The sequence below is a fragment of the Ostrea edulis genome, chromosome 2, assembly GCF_947568905.1.
Source record: "Ostrea edulis chromosome 2, xbOstEdul1.1, whole genome shotgun sequence".
In the NCBI taxonomy this organism is placed as follows: Eukaryota; Metazoa; Mollusca; class Bivalvia; order Ostreida; family Ostreidae; genus Ostrea; species Ostrea edulis.
In genome coordinates this window covers 10,473,053-10,499,287 of record NC_079165.1, presented here as the reverse complement: position 1 = coordinate 10,499,287, position 26,235 = coordinate 10,473,053, and the positions used below count along the sequence as shown (strand labels likewise).

Below are 26,235 nucleotides of genomic sequence, written 5' to 3'. Positions count from 1 at the left end.
ACACAATAATATCAGTAGTAGTATTGGGCACTCCTAATGTTTGTGCCAACTCTCATTTCCTTAGTGTTGGTCGCTTTCCTTCCTTTCGGTGGATTTGCGTTTCATTTTTTTTCCTACTCACAATGGGGCGGTGTTTTTCATTATTTTTATATTTACTGGTGTGTAGTGGAGGGTTGGATACGCAGTTTTACAAACACGGCTGGTTGTAGGTTTGTCTTATTACATACATTGCATATCAGTTCAATTTTCGTTACTTCATAAATATAGCGAATTAGCATCATATTAATTCAGCGTTTAAATCGTTAGTGGACACATGGTTACGCTAAAACCTTGACGAATTCGCCATGTGCTAAAACATCATATTTTCTGTTGATCACAAATCACTCAATATAATTTAATTGCTATAAATTTATTTAATTATTATTAAAAAGAAAAGGAGATATAAATCTAATTCAATTATTATTATTATTTTTATTTTTTTTATTTTTTATTTTTTTTTATAATTTTTTATTTTTGTACACATACCGGTATATCAGATATACAATAATATTATATCCAGAGAAGAAAGAAAAAAAAAAAAAGCATATGAGCTGAAGGTATGTGTGGTTTGAGAAAGAAAGAAGAAGAGGAAGAGAGAGAAGTTAAGAAAACAGAAGGTTCCATCGATTCCATTGGGCATCAAACTTTTCCTTTTTACCATTTTTATACGAAATAAATTTTTGAGTTTCATAAAAAAAATTCATTTGTGAAATTGCAGCACGCACACTCAAGGACTTCTCAGTGCATCTTGCTGTGTACACATAGTATTTAAGCCATAAGACAATAGTGTTTTGTATCAGACTATTATTTTCAATAAAACCAAGAATAAAAGATTTTTTTGTAATAGCTATCTGTAAATCAGTCTTATCTTCTAAAAAATGCTCAAATTCTGCTAGGAATAATTGTAAAAAATCACATTCCCACAGAATATGTTCTATTGTTTCCTCTTCAGAATGACAATGATTGCAGTACTTTGAGTCAATTTTTTTGATTTTGAATAAAAAAGAGTTTGTAGCTAAGATTCGGTTTATAATTCTGTATTGAAACCATTGTATTTTGCTATCTTTTGTCACTCTGAAGGGTATTTTATGAATTATTTTCCATTCTTTAGTGTCAACTTCCAAAAGCTCACTCCATTTTGTTTTGCCCGATGTGATTGAGGTATTTTGATTTATAATTTCATAAAAAAGTTTTGATTTGTTGCATTTCAACACTGTATATATATTTGACATAATCAATGGATTTGTGAGCTTTTTGATAGTTTTGTCACATCCACAATTTTTCACCCAAGCCTTAACAGCATGAATAATGCTATTATATTCTAAAAAATTAATCTTTGTATTTGGATAAGTATTGCAAAATGATTCAAAACCAAGAAATGAACCATCTTCACTGATTATATCATTAAGTTGTCTGATGCCGCTGTCAAACATTTGTTTATTATAAAATGGTTTTCCACCAATATGAATATTTGGGTTATAAAATAGAGGTGCATCGGCAGCAACATCAGACTCTTTACTAAGGTTATGCAATGTAAGCCATGATTTAAATACATCTATCCAAAATTTATTTTTCAATGTTTTCAAGAATATTGTAATGTATTCAATTCCACAGTTCACTAATTTGCTTAAGTCCAACTTTGGAATAAAATGTTCCATCCCTCTATTTGAAAATATGAGATGTCTTATCCAAAACAACTTCATAGATGCTATGAATGCCATTAGGTTTACCATTCTTAAACCCCCATCTTCATATTTTTTAACAATGACCTCCTTTTTGACCCTATGTATTTTATTATTCCATATAAACAAGAAAAATATCTTTTCTAATTCCTTAAGGTAGAGTTCAGAAGGATTTGGGATTGACATTAAAATATGGTTTAATAATGGCAAAACCATTGTTTTAATAACTGTAATTTTCCCTATGGGAGTTAAAAACCTTTTCTCCCATTGTTTGATTATAGATTTGATCTGCACTAATTTTGGTTCATAGTTTAATTGTGGTATCTTATCTAATTCCATGTCAAAATGTATTCCTAACAAAGTAAATCTGGTGGTACCCCACCTAAGCCTGTAATTTGGCAGCAAAGTTTCATTACTATATTTTTTGGAACCTAACCATATTACATGAGTTTTTTCATAATTGATATGTAGTCCAGATATTTCTGAAAAATAATCTAAAGTTTTAAAAGTTTCTGCGAGAGATTCTTCACTGCCATCAAGGATAAGTGAGGTATCATCAGCTAATTGTGAGATCTTTTTTTCTACATTATTTACAGTAATGCCTTTGATATTCTTGTTCATTCTAATTTGGATTGCTAATATTTCCGCACATATCAAAAATATGTATGGTGATAATGGATCCCCTTGTCTGCAACCTCTCTGAATAATGATTCTATCAGAGAGATTACCACCTTGATTGATTGCAGATGTAATGTCTGTATTAAAAATCGATACCCAATTCCTAATTGAAGGGCCAAAATTAAAAAGTTTTAGCGCTTTTTGTATAAATGTCCATGAAAGAGTATCAAAGGCTTTTTCAAAATCAATAAGTAGTAATAATCCAGGTATATTTTCTTCTTCAGTATAGTGCATTATATCATAAATAAGCCTTGTGTTTTCTCCAATATATCTGTTGGGGATGAAACCTGTTTGATCTTGATTAATTATTTTGTCTAAGTATCTTTTTATTCTATTCGCAATACAGCCCGATGCAATTTTATACACAGTATTCAACAAAGTAATTGGTCTCCAATTCTTCAAATATTGTCTCGGCTTGTCACCTTTTGGTAACAATGTAATAATACCATGTCTTTGTGTAATAGAAAGACAGTTATTTTTGTACCCATAATTAATAGACCTAACTACAAAAAGACCAATATACTTCCAAAACATTTTGAAGAATTCCGCAGAAAAACCATCAGATCCTGGGGATTTGTTTGATTTCATTTTGTAAAGGGTATTGGAGGCTTCCTCAATAGTAATGTTACCTTCTAGTGATTCAGATTCTTTATTTGAAAGTTTTGGAACATCTTCAATACCAAGATCATTGTGCAAGTCTATTGAGTTTAAATTGCTTTTCTTGTATAATTGTTCATAGAATGTTTTTGTTTCCCTTAATATTTCTGATTGTTTATAAATTACTGTCCCATCATTACACTCTAATCTTGGTATGATTTTGCTAGTGAAATTTCTAGATTCTAACGTACAAAAATAATGTGATGGTTTTTCTCCTTCTTCAATCCATCTAGCTCTACTTCTTACATAAATACCATGCAACTTATCTTTTCTAATGTTTTCTAATTCTTGCTTTTTACTACACAGTTCATTGATATTGCTGTCACAAACATTTTCTTCTAGTAATTTGATATTTTCTTTTAATTCTTTTTCCTCTCTTTCTTTCTTCTTTTTGATATATGATGCATAAGAGATAGTTTTACCTCTTATTTCTAAAAGTAATGTTTCTAAAAAAAAGTTGATCGTTAATAGAGAAGGAAATGTCTGCATCAGATACATCATGTATGTTATCAAAATTGTATACAGGGATTGCATAATTATTATTAATTTAATTATTATTTAAAAGAAAAGGATATACAAATCTAATTTAATTATTATTATTAATTTAACTATTATTTAAAAGAAAAGGAGAAAAAGTAGATAAAACACTCACCGTTAACTAAGATGATAGAAATAAGTTTTCAGACTCAATATATTAGTCTTACTAATTAATCCGATTATTTTGAATTTCAATTTCAAAAATCAAATCATTTGGATTTGTACAAACTAGATGTTTATTTCTATACACTTGTACATTTAGCGTATGACTTTTCTCGGTACAAAGTATTGTACTATTTGTACACACTTGTATATCGCGCATGGTACTGATTTTACTTTCATACGTGCATAAGAAAATGCTTCCGCTGTGTTTACACAGATGCATATTTTGTGGATTATTAAAGTTTTATTCATCAATGGCAAGGAAAATATATAAATGATAACAATAGCTTATGTAAAATATAATTTACACGCATTTCATGAGCAATAACGGAGCTATATATACGCCATTTTTCGATGTCCGATTTTTACGGTACAAGTGACTGCGAAAGGAAGGAAGGGATTCTGGAAGAAATTGCACATCATTTTGTCGTCAAACAATTCTTTCATTTATTACCATTAATTTTATCCTGTGATCGTGTGACTGTTTAGAAATAAAAGGCTTGGGGTGACGATGTGATATTGACATCAATGAATGTGTGGAAGTGTTGACTTTTCTATCATTATGTCAATTACGACGGTAAGTTACGTCTTTGATATATTTCTCGTTACCTTTCCAGAAACCGTTAACCGACAGTCTTGGTATCGCTTACGTTCCCGGAAACCGTTAACCATCAGTCTTGATATCGGTTAAGTTCCCGGAAACCGTTAACCGACAGTCTTGCTGTCAGTCTTGGGTCTGGTTCAATAATGGGTCCTCGTTTCTCGTATCACACACGTTCGCCAAGAGCCCCTGGTAATGATGTCACCAAACATCGATACATTGACGAAATCCTTGACAGAGATGACGACACGGAGTTTGAAGATTCAGTGGTCGAAGGTCAGAAAACCAATTTTCTAATTCAGTTACTCCGTGTACAACTTTACTTCTGTTTGTTATTTGATTGACGTACATTTATTTCATAATAAAAACCTTGCAGAACAAACAGAAATAGAAGATTTGTCATCAATAGACGTTAGAGATTATGTGGACCAGTTTCCGTTTGAAAATATCGTCTTTGAGGGCGGTGGTGGTAAAGGCGTGGCCTATCCGGGAGCTCTACTGGTATTGTTTAAGTTCGTATCTAGCCCAGTTTATGATGTATTTCCTCAATAGAGTTAATTAATAGATGGTAATTAGAAATAGCTGTATGTACTTATAAAAGACAGGTTTTTATATATTTTGAACGATTAAAAAATTAGATAGATATATAAATCAAAACACCACCTTCATGTACACCGGTGAACGTGAAAATCAGACTTATATTTCACAATATTTTTTATATCATGCAACTGACACGGAAAATATGAATAATTGAATAAACAATTGACTCAAAGATATTTTCTTTTACAATTTTTAAAAACTCTCAAAGTAGAATCTGTTATTCCTTGAACTTTAAAAATACATAAGCCGCGGAAAGACCGGAAAATGAAAATACATGTATATAAACGATACACAACAATGTACATGTACTGAACAGATATTTACATGTACAGTATGTACATATGATAATTACATATAAATAATTTCCGAGAAACATTAGTCATAAAGGACCAAATCACATTTTCTTCCTCCTTGAAATTTCGGGCATTGAGCCGATAACTTAATCTTACGAATGAAATAGAAATTGAACTGCGCTGGTGATTTTCAGTCATGTTAAATTTAGACATTTTGAATATGCCACGTTTCAAAAACTGAATATTTTCAAATTATGTTTAAAAAAACATCCGCACGCACAACAGAAAACAGTTGCCATCTTTCACTGATTTTCGTCTCAAAAGTAAACTTTGTTAAGTTTTTATAAAAATTAGAATATATCATATAATAAAAACCTAAAATCCAACACGATCTGTAGACTTAGAATATATATTGACCAAAAATTGCTACATTATTTTCTCTACAAAACTGAAAAGAAATGGATGCATGCTCTGCATTATGTAAAAAAAATTTCAAATTCACTACATTCAGTTGAATTTTTTAAAATTTCAATTCAAATTTTGAAGGAGTTTGGAAAGAACTACATCTTGTGGCGGAATGACTGTTCAATCAAAAAGCTCTATGCACAATTTTACCGGTACTGTTTCAACTGATATACTATAATACAATTCCCTTTTTATAATTGTTTATTTTTTCATTTATTTGTCTTCTTCAATCTTTTGTTATATTTTCATGTACTATATTAATTTTATTTTGTCATAACTGACCTTTGACCTATGGAAAGGACTTATATAGACATTGTGCCTGCTGCCTAATCCTATTTATGTATGTATTTTCTATATATTATATAATGTGTTAAACTTGACTTTTTTGCATCTCCTTGAGGTTTACTCGCATATACTAATTCTGTTTCTTGGAGCCAACACAAAATACATTGTACATGTAAGCAACATCAATCAATCATTGCATTCAATTCATATTTACCTATGTCTTCTCACAATATAGATATAAAAATGTTTAATGTTAGTAGACTGCAAATAGATAATTAATTTTTGCATTCGTGATACACAAAATCATATAGAAACAAAAAGTTTTTAAAAAATATACATGGAATGGTCAGTTTTTAGAATTGCATATAAGTTAAAATTTCTTGCCTCAAAATCTAAGATACAGCTTTAAAAAGAAATGGGTGCTATAGATAAAATTTTTGAGTTATTGACCAAAAAGCTAAATGTTCATACAAAATTTCACTTAAAATTAATTTTCCACTACTTGTATCATGAACAAGAAAATTGAAATACATGTTTTTAGAAGAATATAGATACATTGTATAATAGTTTGATTTCAACAGTATTTGATTCATGTATATTTATATTACAAATCGCATTTTCCTCTATGAACCAACCAATTTCAGCGCGCGACACAATCCGTTCACATCGACTATGAACGGATTATGAACTAGCTTAAAGCAGGCGACTGAGAGAGCGTAATGATTTGGGGAAAAAAATAGAACATCTGTTACAAAGATCTCGCAAGTCACACCCTTGGATTAAGATTGTAAACTTACCGGGATTATCATCCCAATCTTGCGGTCTCCTACCTCCAAAATACAGTGCACCTTGCAAATGTTGATAAAAGGCAGGACGAGACAAAATGTGACGTCATGTCTATGTGTTGACGTAAGTCACAATAACTACTGTGACAGAGGCTAGGAGTTCGTTTTATGCAACAAAATAGAATTGAAGCAATGTAAACAAACGGTGTTTCAGTAAATAAATATAAATATAAGAAATGAACATCATTTTTGAGCTGTTCATGGTCAATATGAACAAATCCAAATCTGTTCATGAATATAGCTCAATAGTTATAGGTTATAGACTTTGTATGGGAAAATATGACGACCGAGTTTTTTGGCGCGTAGACGGACCGAGCTTGCGAGGTCCGTTCGCGACAAAAAACGAGGTCGTCATATTTTCCATACAAAGTCTATAACCTTTTTATTATATACTTTCAATTTCATTTAGAAACTAACAATAATTTTATTTTTAACAATAACTTTATCGGTTTAACTGAGTAAAAAGATGAAAAACACGAAAAATTTGAAAATTAACTTGATCTGTGTTTTTCCGGAATCTGTTTACATATTTATTTAATTATTTTTCAAAAAAGTTCGTTTTTGAATCAAAACCACCGTTTTCAGCATTTTTAGCATTTCGGTAGACATCTAAGGGGAAAATTAAGTTTAGAAAATGCAGTCATGCCCATGTATTCATTTTATGAATAGAAATGTCATGTTTTCTGTCCTTGACACTTGTACTGACGTCATGAGGCCCTCAAAAGAGATACCTACAAATTGTTTAATTGATTTCGGAAAACCTACATTTATGTAAATATGATGCTTCACTGAAACTTGATGCATCTTCAAAGCAAAGGAAACATTTATTAGTGAATATGTATTCGTACCTGCAGTTAAAATAAATATTAATACTTGAGATAGAATTGCCTGCAATGCATGGTAGAGGTGGGATCGTCCGATGGTGTATGTTGTTGACTATTGGGGGGGGGGGGGCTATGTTATATACAATGTACATTGACTTACCGAACAGGATCCTCTCTGTGTAATATCATGTGTACAAATATGTACGTGCCGGGGAGTATATTTTGTTTTAAATTCATCTCGTGTTTCAAATGTTGTGTTGTCAAAACTTCAATTTTTTCAAATTAATTTTTACACCACCAATTGCCATTAAATTTACGCGGTAAAATAACTTCTGATAAAGTTACGCGCTTAATAAATATTCATAACCTTAAGATCACCTGATATCAAGCTCATGAATAAAGCGGTTAAAATTTCTCCATATGTATCGTGTGATATATGCCCGCAAACTTTTAAAGATAAAAGAAGAGATGAAATTGAAAGTATATAATAAAAAGCAATATGGTTTTCGTTTTATTTTCATAATTCATTTTCAAAATATAAATCAAATATTCCAAATGACAATGCTACAAACTTCTTTTAGGTAAATTTAGATAGGAATAAGAAAAGCATGTTGCTATTTTAATCTTTTCAGGCCTTGGAAGAATTAGGCTTGATGGCAAAAATCAAGAGATTTGCAGGGACAAGTGTGGGTTCCATTACAGCGTTCTTGGTGGCGCTAGGATACAGCTCCGAGGAAATTGGAGAAGTCATGGAAACGGATTTCAGAACGCTTTTCGGTCAGTGAGATAGCAAGATATTTTCAGAACGGTCTATAGTCAGTAAAATTCGGAAAGTCATAGCAAGATATTTTCAGAACGGTCTATAGTCAGTAAAATTCGGAAAGTCATAGCAAAATATTTTCAGAACGGTCTATAGTCAGTAAAATTCTGAAAGTCATAGCAAAATATTTTCAGAACGGTCTATAGTCAGTAAAATTCGGAAAGTCATAGCAAGATATTTTCAGAACGGTCAATAGTCAGTAAAATTCGGAAAGTCATAGCAAGATATTTAAGAACGGTCTACAGTCAGTAAAATTCGGAGTCATAACAAGATATTTTCAGAATGGTATTCGGTCAGTAATATTCCGGAAATCATTTTTAATTTACTCTGTACATGTAAAACAATGACCTGTCTATGATCGACATATTTTAAATATAAAGATATATCAAAACAACTGCAGATATTTACAATTCGTTGGATTCTTTTGAACATCTATGTAAATTACTATTAAAAAACTGTTTGTAAAAATAACGCAAAAGGACGATGAAACATCAACAGTTTGCTTTTCCTCTGTGTGTAGACGCCACACTTGGACGATTAAGTTTGCTCCCCAATCTATTCCGCTACTTCGGATGGCAGCCCATGAACACGTTGTATGAATTGGCTGGAAAACTCGTTGAGAAGAAACTTGGTAATAAAGACGCCACTTTTATCGACGTAAGTACGGGTTTGAATTTCTCGAAAAAAAAAAATCCAAAACTTAACTTTGAGTTCTCTTTTATTTGAGCAGTCAAAATTTGAGTAAAATATCAAACTTTTAAAAGTTCAAATTTCGACTTCAGTTTATTCGAGAAATCCAGGCCAGGACTGTGTGTGTGTGTGTGTGTGTTTTTTTTTTTAACATATAATGCAAACAAATCCATATAACCAGTGTTAAGCAGGTGTACTACATTGTCACAATGGCTGACTTCCTTTAAAAAGCCCGAATGAAAATATAAATATTAGTAGTCTTTTTCTTTGGTATTCAATACGAGTAATCTCTCTTGTGGGTATGCTTTATACATGTGCAATTACTACAAATATACATTCTATTACCAAAGGCGCGTTACGCAGGCTTCACATACAACCCTGCCAACGCTTAGAAAAATAGTTCCTGCATCACGTGACAATTTTAAAATTACATGATTAAAACAATAGAAATGGTGGGTGAAAATGTGCAATCCATGCCAATTTGCAAGCACGAGTGTGAAAACAATAAATTGAATGTTTTATGTGAAAAACGTATAACAATTGTAAAGTAAACGAAAGGAAACTGAAATAGGAAGATTTTCACCCAAAACCTGCTTCTATTACATGCAGCTAATACGCAAGATCGTAAATACCGAGTTAGTGGAACTCTCTTGTAAAGAAGTCCGGAAAAGCGTGTCGATCTTGGGCATTTTTTGTTTATTCAAAACATGGCATCGGAAGACAATTTAACCTCCACGTGCGTTCCACAATTAAAAGCGTTTTTAGATGAAAGGTGTGTAAAAGCGTCTGGATACAGGAAAAATGAACTTCTGAATTTAGCTCGCGAAGCTATATATTTTGGCGCAAGCTCTTCTCAGCTTTGGGAATTTCCTGGCTGACAGCAGTGGGAAAAAATCAACCACATTTCCATTAAAATCAATCAATTGTGGATATTTCTGCGTATTATGTTTCTTTCTTGAATCATTAACTACAGTCTACTGCAATGCAATGACAGTACACCATTGTTAAAATCGGGTGAATCGATCACGACAAAAGTTGCAGAACTGGTATTATTGACCAACATGCCCAAATTCTCGCAAACTCTGGGTCTCGCGAGACTTTGAAAGGGGAAAGTAAAATTTAAAACCAAGACAGAAAAAGTAGTCGCGATCTTGCGTATTGTTTCTTTGTTCTGTCCTTAAACTTACAAGACAGATATTTATTGAGGTCAATACGTCGCTATATAGCTACATGAGAAGACGATACCAGGTCGGCCATCTTTGTATACAGCTAGACTGCAAGACCTGGTTTAAAGTGATTAATTAGAGAAGGGAGTTTCTGTTTACAATATGACTAAATAATTTAAATTAATCGAAAGTGATTAATTAGAGAGGCGAGTTTCTGTTTACCATATGACTAAATAATCTAAAACAATCTAAAGTGATTGATTAGAGAAGCAAGCTTCCGTTTACCATATGACTAAATGATTTAAAACAGTGAAACCAGTTACTTACATATGGATTGGTTGCTAGTATCTTCAGGTCGGGTTCGGTTTCACTACATCATAATTCAACAATAGTTACTCCAGTTCGTGGGAGAAGTCGCCCTTTATTTAAATTACAATGTACGTTATTGTGAAATCATTAATTATCGATAGTTGTACAATAATATATCAAGCTATCAATATTTATGAATAGCTAGCTATCTACAATAATATAACATGATCACATGATATCAATATTTATCACAACCCTGACTACTGTTTTGGCATAGTATACCCAAAATGTATATAAATAGTGTTATTTAAATACATATGATATTAATATTTATGATTACTAAGTTGTACAATATTATAACATGTTAAATAAATATGATATCAATATTCATCATTAGTTGTACAATGATAAAAATGTTCACATAATATCAATATTTATCATTAGTTGTACAATAACATAACATGTTAAATAAATATGATATCAATATCCATCATTAGTTGTTCAAAAGTATACATGTTAAATAAATATGATATATTATCATTAGTTGTACAATAATATAACATGTTGACATGATATCAATATTATCATTAGTTGTACAATAACATAGCATGTACATGTAAAATAAATAAGATATCAATATCTATCATTAGTTGTACAATGATAAAAATGTTCACATAATATCAATATCTATCATTAGTTGTACAATTATAATATAACATGTTAAATAAATATGATATCAATATTTATCATTAGTTGTACAATAATATAAATGTTCACATAATACCGATATTTGTCATTAGTTGTACAGTAATAAAAATGTTCATATAATATCAATATTTATCATTAGTTGTACAATAATAAAAATGTTCATATGATATCAATATTTATCATTAGTTGTACAATAATATAAATGTTCATATGATATCAATATTTATCATTAGTTGTACAATAATATGCATGTAATATGTTGACATGATATCAATATTTATCATTAGTTGTACAATAAAACCGGAAAGGAACTTTGTATCGTTGTCACCAACGTTAACAACATGGAGGAGGAATATTTTCATCCCAAAACCACACCCGACACTCCTATCAGAATAGCAGTCCGGATGTCAGCAAGTCTTCCAGGTAAATAAACACCTTAATTAAAGTAATCCCCGGATGTCGGCTAGTCTTCCAGGTTACTGGGTTTCGCCTTACATTTTTAGCGAATTGTTACTGCCACCAACTTGTTAGATAATTATGTTAAAGGGAAAGGCAACCCAAAATATTTTTACATGATAAATGATAGGATTAATCATATGATAAAGATTTGTCATATAATTCTGTTGATATATGGCCTTGATAAGCTTCAGTACTAATTTGAAAACGTCAAAAATTGAAATTCCCGCGATCTATAGAGTTTACAATATTGTGTAACTCGTTTGTATTCAAGACCACAAAAATCAATAATTTTGACGTCACACCGTCTGTTCCGGTTTTGATGAGATTTTAAGATCATCCACAAGTGCTTGGGTTCAGGACTCCCCTCCGAATAAGCTACATGAGTTGATTTAATTATTTTTTCTTGAAAATATTTCTAGTGCATGTCAACAACATCTTGCATACCCATAAAGTCCAAAATAATTCAAAATAAGCCCTGTAAGAAAATACCCTCACTGGTTATTATAACAGAACTTATAATAACCAGTGAGGGTATTTTTATTAAAGGGCTTATTTTGAATTATATGTATTTTGGACTTTATGGGTATGCAATACATTGACATGCATTAAAAATATTTTCAACAAAACAATTAAATTAACTCATGTAGCTTATTCGGAGGGGTGGGGTGGGGTGGGGGGTCCTTAACCCAAGCACCTGTGAGATCATCAAAGATGTGCATGTGGTAGATCTTACGAATAAATAGGTTGATGCCTTCCTGGCAAGCAGTTAATTACACTAATGCAATGGGTAGATGTGAAAAAAGGTTGTTTTTTTTTTTTCGAAATTCCCGACCCAACCAAGTCATTTGAAAAGAAAAGACTACGTAAACTATGGATCCATCATGTGCGTAATTACAAGTTGAGGTTCAAGCCATTTGTATGAAGAACGTTTACCGTCTGCCTTGTCTGCGACTCGACTGAACGTCTTCTTTTCTCAATTTCTTCTTGCGATAGAACGGGTTCAAATCTATACGACTCCAAACTTAACTGTTCGTGACTTGTCATGTTTACAGTGCTGCTGGTGAAATAAACCGTAATAGACGGAGTGACGTCATAAATTAAACTTCAATGGCCACTCTCTTAACAGCGGGTAATTTAAAATACATGATAGATTAATATTGATTTAATTGTTAAGCAAGGATTTTTGTTGTTAAAGACTGTCAATTACGATATCAGTAAGTAATACTTTATTCATAAAAGCAAATATGTGGTTAGGGTTGCCTTTCCCGTTAACATGTTAGACGTTTATATCGAATTGTCACATTTTTATACGCCTGTCAAAGACGGGGCAAACCATGGTGAGGCGTCGTCCGTCTGTCCCGACATTGTCTACAAAATGAACTGTAAGCTCCAGGATCTTACAACTTGGTACATTTAATTACAATGATGAGAGGAAGATGTCAATTGTTTCTCAAGGTCAGAGGTTAAAGGTCAGGGTCGGTTTTTCACTTAGAAGGAAAAACTTGTAAACAGGATACAGACTGAACTGTAAGCTCCAGGATCTTACAACTTGCCTATTGTTTTCAAGGTCAGAGGTCAAAATCGTAGTATCGCTTATGGTACCTTTCCATTCATGGATTTTTCTTACGAATCCTTACGTATTCCACAAATTCGTAAAAGTACACGGATTGTTACGATTTAGACACGGATACCGACGATTGATTTACGAATGCTTGCGATTGACTACGAGTCGGAGATCCATAAGGACTCGTAAGAAAAATCCGTGAGTGTGAAGGTGGTATTAATCGTAAAGTTTAAGTATGTACTCGTAAAGTAATCGTGTCTATACGTAAAACGCTCGTAATGACTCTGAACAATCCATAAAGCGATTGTAACCCGACGTGAATAAAATCGTAAATACCACTTAGGCATTCGTAATAATCCGTAAACAACTTGTAAACTATCCGTAACATATCGTAAACCAACCGCAAAGATTCGTAAACAACCTTTTTACGAGTGTTTTACGGATTCTTATGAGTAGTTTACGTGTTCTTGTGATCAGTTTACGATACTTACGGATTGTTACAAGTTATTTACGGAAAATGAAATCCGAGGACAATCGTGAATTTTTTTGACATGTCAAAAAATTTGCCCCTAATTTCACGGATCCTTACGAGTGTGTGCGAATTGTGACGAATTATTAACGGATTCCGACGAGTGATTTACAAATGCTTGCGATTAACTACGAGTCGGAGATCCGTAAGGACTCGTAAGAAAAATTCGTGAGTGTGAAGGTGGTATAATTAGGAAAATATTGTAGGCAGAATACATACAGAATTATTGGAGCTAGGAACGTCAAACTTTGTACACATAATTCTCATGCCAAGTGAATTATGCCTTTTGTTCTTCAAGGTCAGAGGTCAAAGTTGTAGTATTGCTTTTAAAATAGGAAATCTTGTAGGCAGGATACCGACCGAACCGTTGGGACTAGGACCGTCAAACTTGATACATATATACCTTATGCCAAGCGGAGGATGCCTATTCTTTCTCAAGGTCAAAGTCATAGTATCACTTAGTAGAAAAACATCGTTTTTGCTACAGATATAGATATTGCTCTGAAATTTAGTCACAATCTTCCTCTCAGAGAAGTATAAGGTCAGTTTGTATTTCAGCTGGATGGCACTATGACCTACTTTAATGATAAAAGGAGGTCAAACAGTTTTCCAGATTTTTTCCGTTATGAATACAGATATTTCCCTGAAATTTTGTCACAACATCCCTCTCAGAGAAATACATAATCAGTTCACTTGGTTGGTGCACTATGGCCCACTTTAGGGCTAAAAGGAAGTCAAATCGTTTTCTAGACTTTTTCTCATAATGGATACAGATATTGCACTGAAGGTCTAACTGGCGTATGTTGTACCCCGGGCGGTACTCTTGTTATGTCGCCTTATTACAGGCGGCGGGTGTGACCGGTCGACAGGGGATGCTTAATCCTCCTAGACACCTGATCCCACCTCTGGTGTTTGCTCAACTCTCTATTTTGTATTATTTATAGGAGTTATGAGATTGATCACTGTTCGTTATCTTCACCTTTATAGGAGTTATGAGATGGATCACTGTTCGTTATCTTCACCTTTATAGGAGTTATGAGATGGATCACTGTTCGTTATCTTCACCTTTATAGGAGTTATGAGATTGATTAATGTTCGTTATCTTCACCTTTATAGGAGTTATGAGATGGATCACTGTTCGTTATCTTCACCTTTATAGGAGTTATGAGATGGATCACTGTTCGTTATCTTCACCTTTATAGGAGTTATGAGATGGATCACTGTTCGTTATCTTCACCTTTATAGGAGTTATGAGATTGATTAATGTTCGTTATCTTCACCTTTATAGGAGTTATGAGACTGATCACTGTTCGTTATCTATACATTTATAGGAGTTATAAGATTGATCACTGTTCGTTATCTTCACCTTTATAGGAGTTATGGAATTTATCACTGTTCGTTATCTTCACCTTTATAGGAGTTATGAGATTGATTACTGTTCGTTATCTTCACCTTTATAGGAGTTATGAGATCGATTACTGTTCGTTATCTTCACCTTTATAGGAGTTATGAGATCGATTACTGTTCGTTATCTTCACCTTTATAGGAGTTATGAGATCGATTACTGTTCGTTATCTTTACCTTTCATGTTGGAAGCAAGATCTCAGTATCTTGCTAAAAAACTGTCACTCATTTGTCAACATAACTTTTCTTACAAATCGACATAGTGATGTGACTTGCTGATACAAATATCTGACAAGTCAATGAAATTTCAGACTATTGTGTTGTCTTGTCAGATCGTTATGTTGTCTTGTCACATGATTATGGCAACTTGTCAGTAATCATGTCGACTTTTGATGATAAATGGATGGCACAAAGTGACAAGTTGACGTAAAGATCTGATATGTCGACTTAATTACCTGACAAGTCGACTTGATCTTCTAACAAGTCCACATAATCTTCTGACAAGTGATGGCAGAATTGCGTCTCCATAAACTTTGTAATTTATACTCTTTTTCTTGATTTTTCTTCAGCATCACGATACTAGTGCTTGTTATAATTTCTTACGTGAATTTTTTATAGGCATGATGCAACCCGTGGGTTACACAACCTGTGGTCAAGAGAGCATTTACGTAGATGGTGGAATGCTGGCTAACTACCCGATAACTTGTTTTGACGGTAAGGTTTAGAAAACTACTCTGTGAGTGAAATGTCATACGTGTATCGTAGTTCCAGTAAAAGCATGAATACGTACAGTACTTTATAAAGACAAAACCCAGCATTTCATAAATTCTATAACGTTTTAGGCTGTCTTCCTATGCATAGCTAGGCAACTATGTATAAAAGTTGAAGGGTGTTACATTTCAATTGATTTAAACAATATCTTATTCACGGAATTGGGCAGCAGGATATGTTAGCTCTCTTTCTGTTTACAGAAAAGGGAGAATCGAAGTACAACTAGGAAGAATTGTTTTAGCACACTAAAACTGATGTCTCCACTTCCATTTTGCATAGCTTTTTATAACCATTTCAGGGGTAATTTTTAAAGTGGAAAATTTAAAGTTACCGAACATAACAGTCACCTACATATATATGTGTTTCAACCAAGGAACAGCATTGTCAACATATGATAGTGAATTAAACTTTCCAACATACAAATGTATCAAATATGAAAAAGACAAAAATGTAATGCTCCAGACAAAAATGCCCTCCCCCCCCCCAATTCTATTATTTGATCTTTACATAAAAGGTCATGAAAAGTGGCATGTGACACACTGCCTTATCATGGTTTACTCACATATGAAATATAAAAAGGCCAATGTCAAAAGACAAAAAAGTTATTATCTAGACAAGAAAAATGCGCCAAAAATTCTATATACATAAAAGGTAAAGGTCAAAGGTTAAAAAATCGCACACAACACAGTGTTATCATGGTATTCCAACATACCAAATATCAAAGGCTTAGCCCCAAAAATTCTATTATTTGACCTTTACATAAAAGGCCATTGTCAAAAGTAATAAAAATGACACGTGATACACTGTCTTATCATGGTATACTCACATACCAAATATCAAAGGCCTATGTCAAAAGACAAAACAGTTATGGTCCGGACAATAAAAATACCCAAAATATTCTATTACACATGTATTTGACCATAAAATAAAAGGTCAAGGGTCATTACAAATGGTACGTGACACACTATATTGTCATGGTATACCCACATACCAAATGCTTATGTCAAAAGACAAAATAGTTATGTCCCGAACAAACTTTGTATGAGAAGCGGAAGAAGAAGCAGAAGAATTCGCACTCGTGTACATGAAAGATAACTATGAAATTTTCTATAGAGGTGATTAGAATTACAGTGACTAGAGATTAGCCATGGATGAAATATTTATTAGATTGATAGCGAAGTTTACATTCTTCCCACGTAAGTGATAATACTTAACAAAAGCTTCAGTGATATAAATGTAGTACTTAACGAAAGCTTTAGTGATATAGTACTTAACAAAAGCTTCAGTGATATAGTACTTAACAAAAGCTTCAGTGATATAGTACTTAACAAAAGCCTCAGTGATATAGTACTTAACAAAAGCCTCAGTGATATAGTACTTAACAAAAGCCTCAGTGATATAGTACTTAACAAAAGCCTCAGTGATATAGTACTTAACAAAAGCCTCCGTGATATAGTACTTAACAAAAGCTTTAGTGATAGACTACTTAACAAAAGGTTTAGTGATAGAGTACTTAACAAAAGCCTCAGAGATAGAGTACTTAAGAAAAGCTTTAGTGATATAGTACTTAACAAAAGCCTCAGTGATATAGTACTTAACAAAAGTTTTAGTGGTATAGTACTTAACAAAAGACTCAGTGATATAGTACTTAACAAAAGCTTCAGTGATAGAGTACTTAACAAAAGGTTTAGTGATAGAGTACATAACAAAAGCTTCAGTGATAGAGTACTTAACAAAAGCTTCAGTGATAGAGTACTTAGCAAAAGGTTTAGTGATATAGTACTTAACAAAAGCCTCAGTAATATAATACTTAACAAAAGCTTCAGTGATAGAGTACTTAGCAAAAGGTTTAGTGATATAGTACTTAACAAAAGCCTTAGTGATACAGTACTTAACAAAAGCTTCAGTGATATAGTACTTAACAAAAGTTTTAGTGATATAGTACTTACCAAAAGCTTCAATGATATAGTACTTAACAAAAGTTTTAGTGATATAGTACTTACCAAAAGCTTCAAAGATATAGTACTTAATAAAAGGTTTAGTGATATAGTACTTAACAAAAGCTTTAGTGATATAAATGTAGTACTTAACAAAAGCCTTAGTGATATAGTACTTAACAAAAGTTTTAGTGATATAGTACTTACCAAAAGCTTCAAAGATATAGTACTTAATAAAAGTTTTAGTGATATAGTACTTAACAAAAGCTTTAGTGATATAGCACTTAACAAAAGTTTTAGTGATATAGTACTTAACAAAAGCTTTAGTGACATAGTACTTAACAAAAGCTTTAGTGATATAGCACTTAACAAAAGTTTTAGTGATATAGTACTTAACAAAAGGTTTAGTGATATAGTACTTAACAAACGATTCAGTGATATAGTACTTAACAAAAGCTTTAGTGATATAGTACTTAACACAGGCTTCAGTGATATAGTACTTAACAAAAGCTTCAGTAATATAGTACTTAACAAAAGCTTTAGTGATATAGTACTTAACAAAAGCTTTAGTGATATAGTACGTACCAAAAGCTTCAGTGGTATAGTACTTAACAAAAGGTTTAGTGATATAGTACTTACCAAAAGCTTTAGTGATATAAATGTAGTACTTAACAAAAGATTTAGTGATATAGTACTTAACAAAAGTTTTAGTGATATAGTACTTACCAAAAGCTTCAATGATATAGTACTTAACAAAATGTTATGTGATATACAAAAGCTTCAGTAATATAGTACTTAACAAAAGGTTTAGTGATATAGTACTTAACAAAAGCTTTAGTGATATAGTACTTAACAAAAGCTTCAGTGATATAGTACTTAACAAAAGCTTTAGTGATATAGTACTTAACAAAAGCTTCAGTAATATAGTACTTAACAAAAGGTTTAGTGATATAGTACTTAACAAAAGGTTTAGTGATATAGTACTTAACAAAAGCTTTAGTGATATAGTACTTAACAAAAGGTTTAGTGATATAGTACTTAACAAAAGCTTTAGTGATATAGTACTTAACAAAAGCTTCAGTAATATAGTAGTTAACAAAAAGTTTAGTGATATAGTACTTAACAAAAGCTTTAGTAATATAGTACTTAACAAAAGCTTCAGTGATATAGTACTTAACAAAAGGTTTAGTGATATAGTACTTAACAAAAGCTTCAGTGATAGAGTACGTAACAAAAGCTTCAGTTTTTCGGCAACATGAGGTAACTACAGCGTCAATGATTATTTAGCCAAAATGCAAAACACCGTCTGCCACAAAATACCGTCTGCCACAAAAACCTAGAACGTCTAGGAATTGTGCGTTTTCTGTAGAAAAAAGAGTGACAAACAGCGAGCACTGTCCAGTAATGTATTACATATGTATTCAACATCAAGAATATATTGAAGGTCGACGTTAGTATATAAATGTACACCATGAAAGATGTACGGCAGTCAAGCTACAAGACGAACAGGCATTGTTTTTCACGGAGGTGAAATGTGTCCATTCTCAGACATTTTGTTTGAATAAATGTATGTTGTTTCACATTGGAAAATTTCTCACTCATCGAATGACGCCACCTGCAGTGAAATGTCGCATACTATCGTTCTAATAACAGCATTTCACTTCGCTTGATCGAGCATGTAAATTGTTGGGCGAGGATTCTCATAGATTTCTATGAAACATGTTCTACTTTTGTTTTCAGTGATCAGTCACATTGAAAGAATAGCGTGGCCTTCCAAACTCTCTTTTATTGAAACCACACAGTCAATCAGTGACTGATCGATCAAACCAATGTGACACACTGTTGTTGGAACGATTATAGTATTTTAACCCATACCTGGTGCTGAAGGTTGGTGAATGTTCTTTGTCGTGCTAACAGTAACATTGGAAGTCTGAAACACTCGTGACTCTTACTTCTAACTCCTGGTGGGGACCCGGGGTTAGAATAGGCCTCAATACTCCTTGCTTATCGTAAGAGGCGATTAGATGGAGCGGTCCTTCTGATGAGACCGCAAAAACCGAGGCCCCGTGTCACAGCAGGTGTGGCACGATAAAGACCCTTAAGTGCCGAGCAATGGCCTACATTTTGCAGCCTTTCGATTCTCGAGTGGGATGTTCAACAATAAATAATCAATCTAACTCCTAACGTTTGGAGAAGGACCATTCGCCGTCTACATGAAAGGTGAGGATAACAAACAGTGATCAATTTCATAACTCCTATAAGGAATACAAAATAAAGAGTTGTGCGAACATGAACCCCTTGATATACCAGAGGTGAAATCAGGTGTCTAGGAGGAGTAAGCATCCCCTGTCCACCGGTCACACCCGCCGTGAGCCTTATGTCTTGATCAGGTAAACGGAGCAATCCGCAGTCAAAATCAATGTGTCAAGAACGACCTGACACGTCAGACAACTGTAGACCCGATGATAGGTAGTATTGGCAAACCAGATCGTTATAACGACCATAGAATTTGCGAAATGCTGACTTTAAACGAGACCTCTGTAACATCAACTTGTTTGTCAGTAGCCTGTCTCGATTTAAAAACTAATCATACGCAGAACAAACTCTTGTGCATTGAATAAGTTGAGAGATATAAACTCTATGTGCAGGTGATAATGGAATATTACTACATAAATATGGAAAGTTGAAGATGGAGAAGCTGAAATTATCCTGTTTGTCATATAGATCAGTTATTAGTATGCTGTCAATATTCATTTTCACTAAAATATATTAAGTGTGAAGGAGATGTGGAGGACTCTGTGCTGTCTTTTATCTCAAGTTCACAGATATATATAAAATCGACATAAGAATGAAAATGATTATTTTTAATAGAAAAAACGTCGTCGAGAAATCTGAATGTCGAGTTGAAGGTCACAGCAAGAATAAACTCTGCTTCATCAGAATATAAAAACAGGTCAGCTAATAAAGGAGAACAATTCGTGCCCATGGGAATTCCAACAGACTGTTGGAAGACCTGATCACCAAAAACTACGAAGTATGTTCCTTTGTTTGAAATTGACACGGCACCAACCCGGGATTTCTCGGTAGCGCCTTAATCACTAGGGTACTGTGACATGACCTTTTATATGTTACCTACAATTACATGTACTTTTATGTAAACGATGTATCTTTTTGTATTCGCATTTTAAGGGATAGTGTTCTGTTTTTGTAAGGATGGTGGTTGTCTATGAAAAAGGAAGACTCGCTTTTCAGAAGGCTGCAGAATCTGAATAACCTCCATCACATTATGGACAAAAGACACAGGTTTGCTCGGGACAAAGACACAGCTGATAAAACGCTAGGATTTGTTCTGGTAAGAGATATCAAGGGTTTTTCCTTAGTCCAAAAACGTTGGCTTTGAAACCGGGAGGTCGTGAGTTCGAATCCCGCTCGTGGCATGACCACTCAAACATGAGTAGTGGTTGCTCCTTCGCCAAGCGCTCGGCTTTTAGAAGTGAGAATCACGGGTATTTCTGATATGACCCTAAAAACGTGTAGCGACAATTAAAAGTTTTCTATACTTGAATGAATGAAATGATCAATGGAGAGCAAAGTCTCTCAGGATATGAATGTAGGAATATGCTATGACAATTTTGATATTATATTTTAGTACTCTGAAGATGAAGTTCAGAACTTCCAACAAATCCTCGAATGTAGACGAATGACTCCATTGGTTTATCCCGACACAGAGTTAGGCAGGTAAACTGTGACTTGTATTATGTCAAACTGTCATTGTAATGAGCATCTTTTTATTGATCTGATATATAGTAGGTATTAAAAAAATATTTTTGTGCACAGAAGAGCGAAAAATAAAAAGAAAAGTGAGGTGAAATTGGGAAAAGAATACCTACAAGTTAAAAGGACCGTCAACAAATTCTTAGAGGTAAATGTACCAATAATTTCATTTTATAAGCATTGGATATAACAATTTTATTTTTTAAAAGATGAATATACCAATAATTTCATTTTTTAAGTATCAGATATAACAATTATATTTTTTAAAGATGAATATACCAATAATTTCATTTTTAAGTATTGAATATAAGAATTTTATTTTTTAGAGGTATATTATAATACATGTACCGATAATTTCATTTCTAGCGGTAAATATTATAATACGTATACCAATAATTTCAGTTGTAAGAGGTAAATATAGCGATAATTGTACTTTTTAAAGGTATTACATGTATGCTAAAATCCATAGCATATATCATATCGGCATGAGTGGCCCTATATCAGCCCGAGGGTCGATATGGGGCCCGAGGGTCGATGTGGGGCCCGAGGGCTGATATGACATATGATATGGATTTTGGGATGTAATATTCTATTTAAATCATGTACTGCTCTTTTTCATGCTAACATATTGTATACGAACAGTATAGTTTAATTTTGTTTTTTAATTTGATACCAAGTCCCAAAGTTTATGTTATAGATATTCGTTTTATCTGATTTCCGGATCCTAGAAATCCTTAAAAATGACACAAACACACACAAAACAAGCTCTAATTACCGTTTTATTAGATGATAAATATGAAATATGATCGTTATACAGTAAGGGGATGACGGTCTTGCTGAAAACTCTGTCACTTTTGGGTTAAAAAAAAAATAGACATTGAACGTTTCGTTCATCGTCGGAACCCACGCGTTTTTCCTCCGTTACACTAGTGTAATGTTGTTTTTCATCTTGCCCCTTACCAACGGAGTTATCGATGTTAATCCAAAACAAATTGTAGGTAATGAAAACGAGATTATTCTGTGAGTGCACGTTATATGTTACGCATTCCCGTCTAAGATGTTACTGGGAATAGAAATTTCAACCTTTAATATAATACTAGTAACTTTGGCACCGGAAACTTTATGAAGTATGCCGGCTTAAAGCGCCGCAGTTTATATCCTCATGTATTTCCATTTTCTTAGATCATTACTTTCCCGTGAATCGTAACACAGCGTAGCTGACTAATTTTTTTTTTTACAAGCTTGCAGTCAAGTACGACAAGGACAGTGATCAGCGGATAAGCAGAGAAGAACTTTCAGGGATATTAAACGATGTAAGTTAAACACACACGCACACGCACACACACACAACCACCCACACACACACACACATGCGTACACACTCACACCGGTTTGTGTGTGTGTATATGTAAGTGGATAGGAAACGTCAATTTATTTTACCCGATCTCATATGTAGACATGATATTAAGATAACAATGGTATTGATGATGGATTAATTTCACTGAAATTTAAATTCCTGAATTATTACATCATGATGACCTGAAGAAATATGTGCAAGTTTTACACAAAGTGTTGAATACATTAATTATATACATTTTAACATACATGTTTGATTTTTAGAAATATTTCACAGAAACGGATAAAAAAAGACTCTTTGGAAAAAATGTGACAGTAGAGGACGTCATGAATCGATTGGATAGAGATGGAAACGGCATGGTAAATCAGCCTCTCAGATTCTACAGAAATCTACATCTCCATTTTCTCATTCTTAACAATGTTTATGTATGGATAATTCTTTTTAAAGATAAACTTTCAAGAGATTGTTGCCATGATGGAAGATTCGGGATTTACAATAGGGACTCGCTGTTTGGGATTAAAACGACAGAGTGTCACAACACTGACAACGCTTTTAAAGACACTTTACAACACCATGAATGTCAACATCAGTCAGATAGGATTTAGTGTAAGTTCTCACTCACACACACACTACAACACCATGTATGTCAACATCAGTCAGATAGGATTTAGTGTAAGTTCTCACACACACACACACACATACGTGTATCGACTCCGATCTGGGGACCCTGTCATAACATCTTAAAATGGGGACTTAGAGATTTCATGACATATTTGGCATTGTTCAACTCATTTTACTCTGTAGGTATCCTGATTTAAGTAAACAGAGTGAGTCTTTGAGCTGGACTGATATTTCCATGAATTTAGAAAATGGGGACCCGGAAGTGCCAATCTGAGGACTTCTGTGTAAAATTTGGGGACCCAATTCCTCATAAGCAAACAGAATTGAGGACCTAACCTCAGTCGTTCATACACAGAGAGAAATGGGGACCTATTCATGAATTAAAATTTTGGGGTAGCATGGACCTATGAATCATACATGTCATTAATTTTATTGACTGGGTTCTAGGGCAACATGTGGTTTGTCGGACCCATGAACCAAACTGTTTGCTTGGGGTTGTTAAGCCGAAGGCAAACAGTTTGGTTCGAAGGACAAAACACGTTTTGTCCGAGAACATAATCAAACAATGTGTTGTCATACCTTTTTACTTTTGATTTTATCATATCTTGTGATGGTTTCCATGTTTGCGATCGTTGATTAGATAATAACTTATCCCGCCTACAGTGTGTCAAAAAAAAAGTCATAGCTCTCCAATATCTCATCGACTGAGGTACAATATCTCAATGAGCTGTTCAACAATTACGATTTCATCAGAAATGTTAGACTATTTTAGTTCAGATTTATTTGAGAAATAATTTTTATAGGTATGACAAAAGATTTTGCTAGGGGACCGATGAATTTAACATCAAAAACAAAAATGGCGAGAATCCTTATCATGACTTGGATGCGTATATGGTAGCCAAAGCCGAATCTGTTTAAAACTCCGAGAAGCTTCCATTTGGTTTTGACGTTGAGATTCGAAAACAGATTGAGAGTAAATAAAAAAGAAGCAGCCAAACAAGTTGGTCATTTTGCTTATTCATAACTATGGATACAGTGCAGCTACACTTTTAGTTGTACTTCATCGTACACAGGTACATGGTCTGTGCATGGCGAAATAGTTTTTTTTCCCCTCTATGTGTATTGTAGATTGATTTCATTCAGGGCAAAGGTTTTTTATGTCCACAAAACGAAATCGTAAATTTATGCTACAAATACATGTTTAAACTGTACTATGATGAAAAATTAACAAGCCAATGGTCAGATTGTATACAGAAAATTTGACTATAAATGTGGATCCAGCAGGAATTTGCGTTGGAACGGTGGGAGGGTTAGAAGTGGCACTGTTATATGTCAAAGTTCCTGGGGAAGCTCCTGAGAATCAGCGATGATTTTATTTTGACACAAAAAATGACAGTTGACAGTTAAAACTGAATGTTTGAAGAATAATGAACCCTGATTTTTATTTTAAATGAATACTCTGTGCATTCCTAGAAATGTCGTCAGTTAAAAAAAGGGTTACATAAAAGTAAAACCAAATTTCTATTATGTACCAAATTGTGCGATACTATTCATACACACACTGTTTTCTGACGTATTCCATTTAAATAATTATAAGATTGTGATATTGTTACGGTTTTTTTTTTCCCAATCAGACTTATCTATGCAAAATAGTTAAGTATGGCTCTATTTTTCAAGCATAAGACCTGCTTCAAAAATTTAACAATTTCACTCATCACAAAATTATGGGTATCGTACAGAATCAGAAGCATGGTCTGGTATTTTTATCCCATGAAACATCATCCATGCAACTGAGTTTGATTCAGGTAGGGCCTATACAATTATATATTGGGAATGAGACACAATCCCGGAACTTTAATCTGCTCATACATTTAGAAAATATTTTGACACTTGACTGGTACAGTTAAACCCGAGAGGTATCATCCGTGCATCTAGGGCAGAGAGTTACTTGGAAATAAACTGTTTAAAAATCTTTAACCTGCGAGATACAGACGATACATAAGCTATCCCCACTTCGTTGAGGTGAGCTAAAAAATTTCCTTGATTTCACTCAGCCATTATGAGTACCATAATTTTTGAAGGGTCAAAAATGTTAAAATAGTATTAGAAGGCAGGTAGCTTAATAGTGTATATATATCATAGGGCATTCGCATGATCGTTGAAAAATAAATAAGCATTCAAGTCAAATATTTCATGTGAATATTAAACAAAACATTCATATATTATCAAAACATATTTGACAGGCCCGTAGGAAGCAGGTGGATTTTGGGGGGGGGGGGGGGGGGGGGGGGGAACAACCAAATGTTTTCAGAAACTACCAAGCAAAAATTTCTTGGCGAGAAAAAAGAAAAGTAAAAAAGGTAATCAGACACTATTGTTGTGGGGGCACAAGCATCAATGAGCTAAGTTTTTCTCTAGTATACTATATATCGGCAAGATTATGGGGACACGGCCCCTT

The 26,235-nt window shown here is 33.4% G+C and overlaps 1 protein-coding gene across 11 annotated transcripts in view; it reads left to right on the top strand.

Moving 5' to 3' along the window:
• The first annotated feature begins 82 nt into the window (after positions 1-82).
• Positions 83-26,235, top strand: part of LOC125681142 (uncharacterized) — a 63,894-nt gene continuing 37,741 nt past the window's right edge. For 4 of the 11 annotated variants that reach the window (XR_008800430.1, XR_008800431.1, XM_056156061.1 and 1 more), the window contains exons 1-13: positions 95-209; positions 4,373-4,632; positions 4,733-4,857; positions 8,301-8,445; positions 9,009-9,145; positions 11,649-11,784; positions 15,936-16,031; positions 21,238-21,377; positions 21,675-21,763; positions 21,863-21,947; positions 23,041-23,112; positions 23,420-23,515; positions 23,604-23,762. Coding sequence is in view for 9 of the 11 variants with exons in the window: in XM_056156061.1 (XP_056012036.1) it covers positions 4,503-4,632; positions 4,733-4,857; positions 8,301-8,445; positions 9,009-9,145; positions 11,649-11,784; positions 15,936-16,031; positions 21,238-21,377; positions 21,675-21,763; positions 21,863-21,947; positions 23,041-23,112; positions 23,420-23,515; positions 23,604-23,762 (1,410 nt within the window). In the remaining 2 variants the exon portion in view is untranslated. Of the gene's footprint in view, positions 210-1,150; positions 1,201-4,372; positions 4,633-4,730; positions 4,858-5,795; positions 5,867-6,013; positions 6,055-8,300; positions 8,446-9,008; positions 9,146-11,648; positions 11,785-15,935; positions 16,032-21,237; positions 21,378-21,674; positions 21,764-21,862; positions 21,948-23,040; positions 23,113-23,419; positions 23,516-23,603; positions 23,763-26,235 lie in introns of those variants that run through there. The other 7 variants (XM_048921088.2, XM_056156062.1, XM_056156063.1 and 4 more) reach the window with 6 other exon arrangements.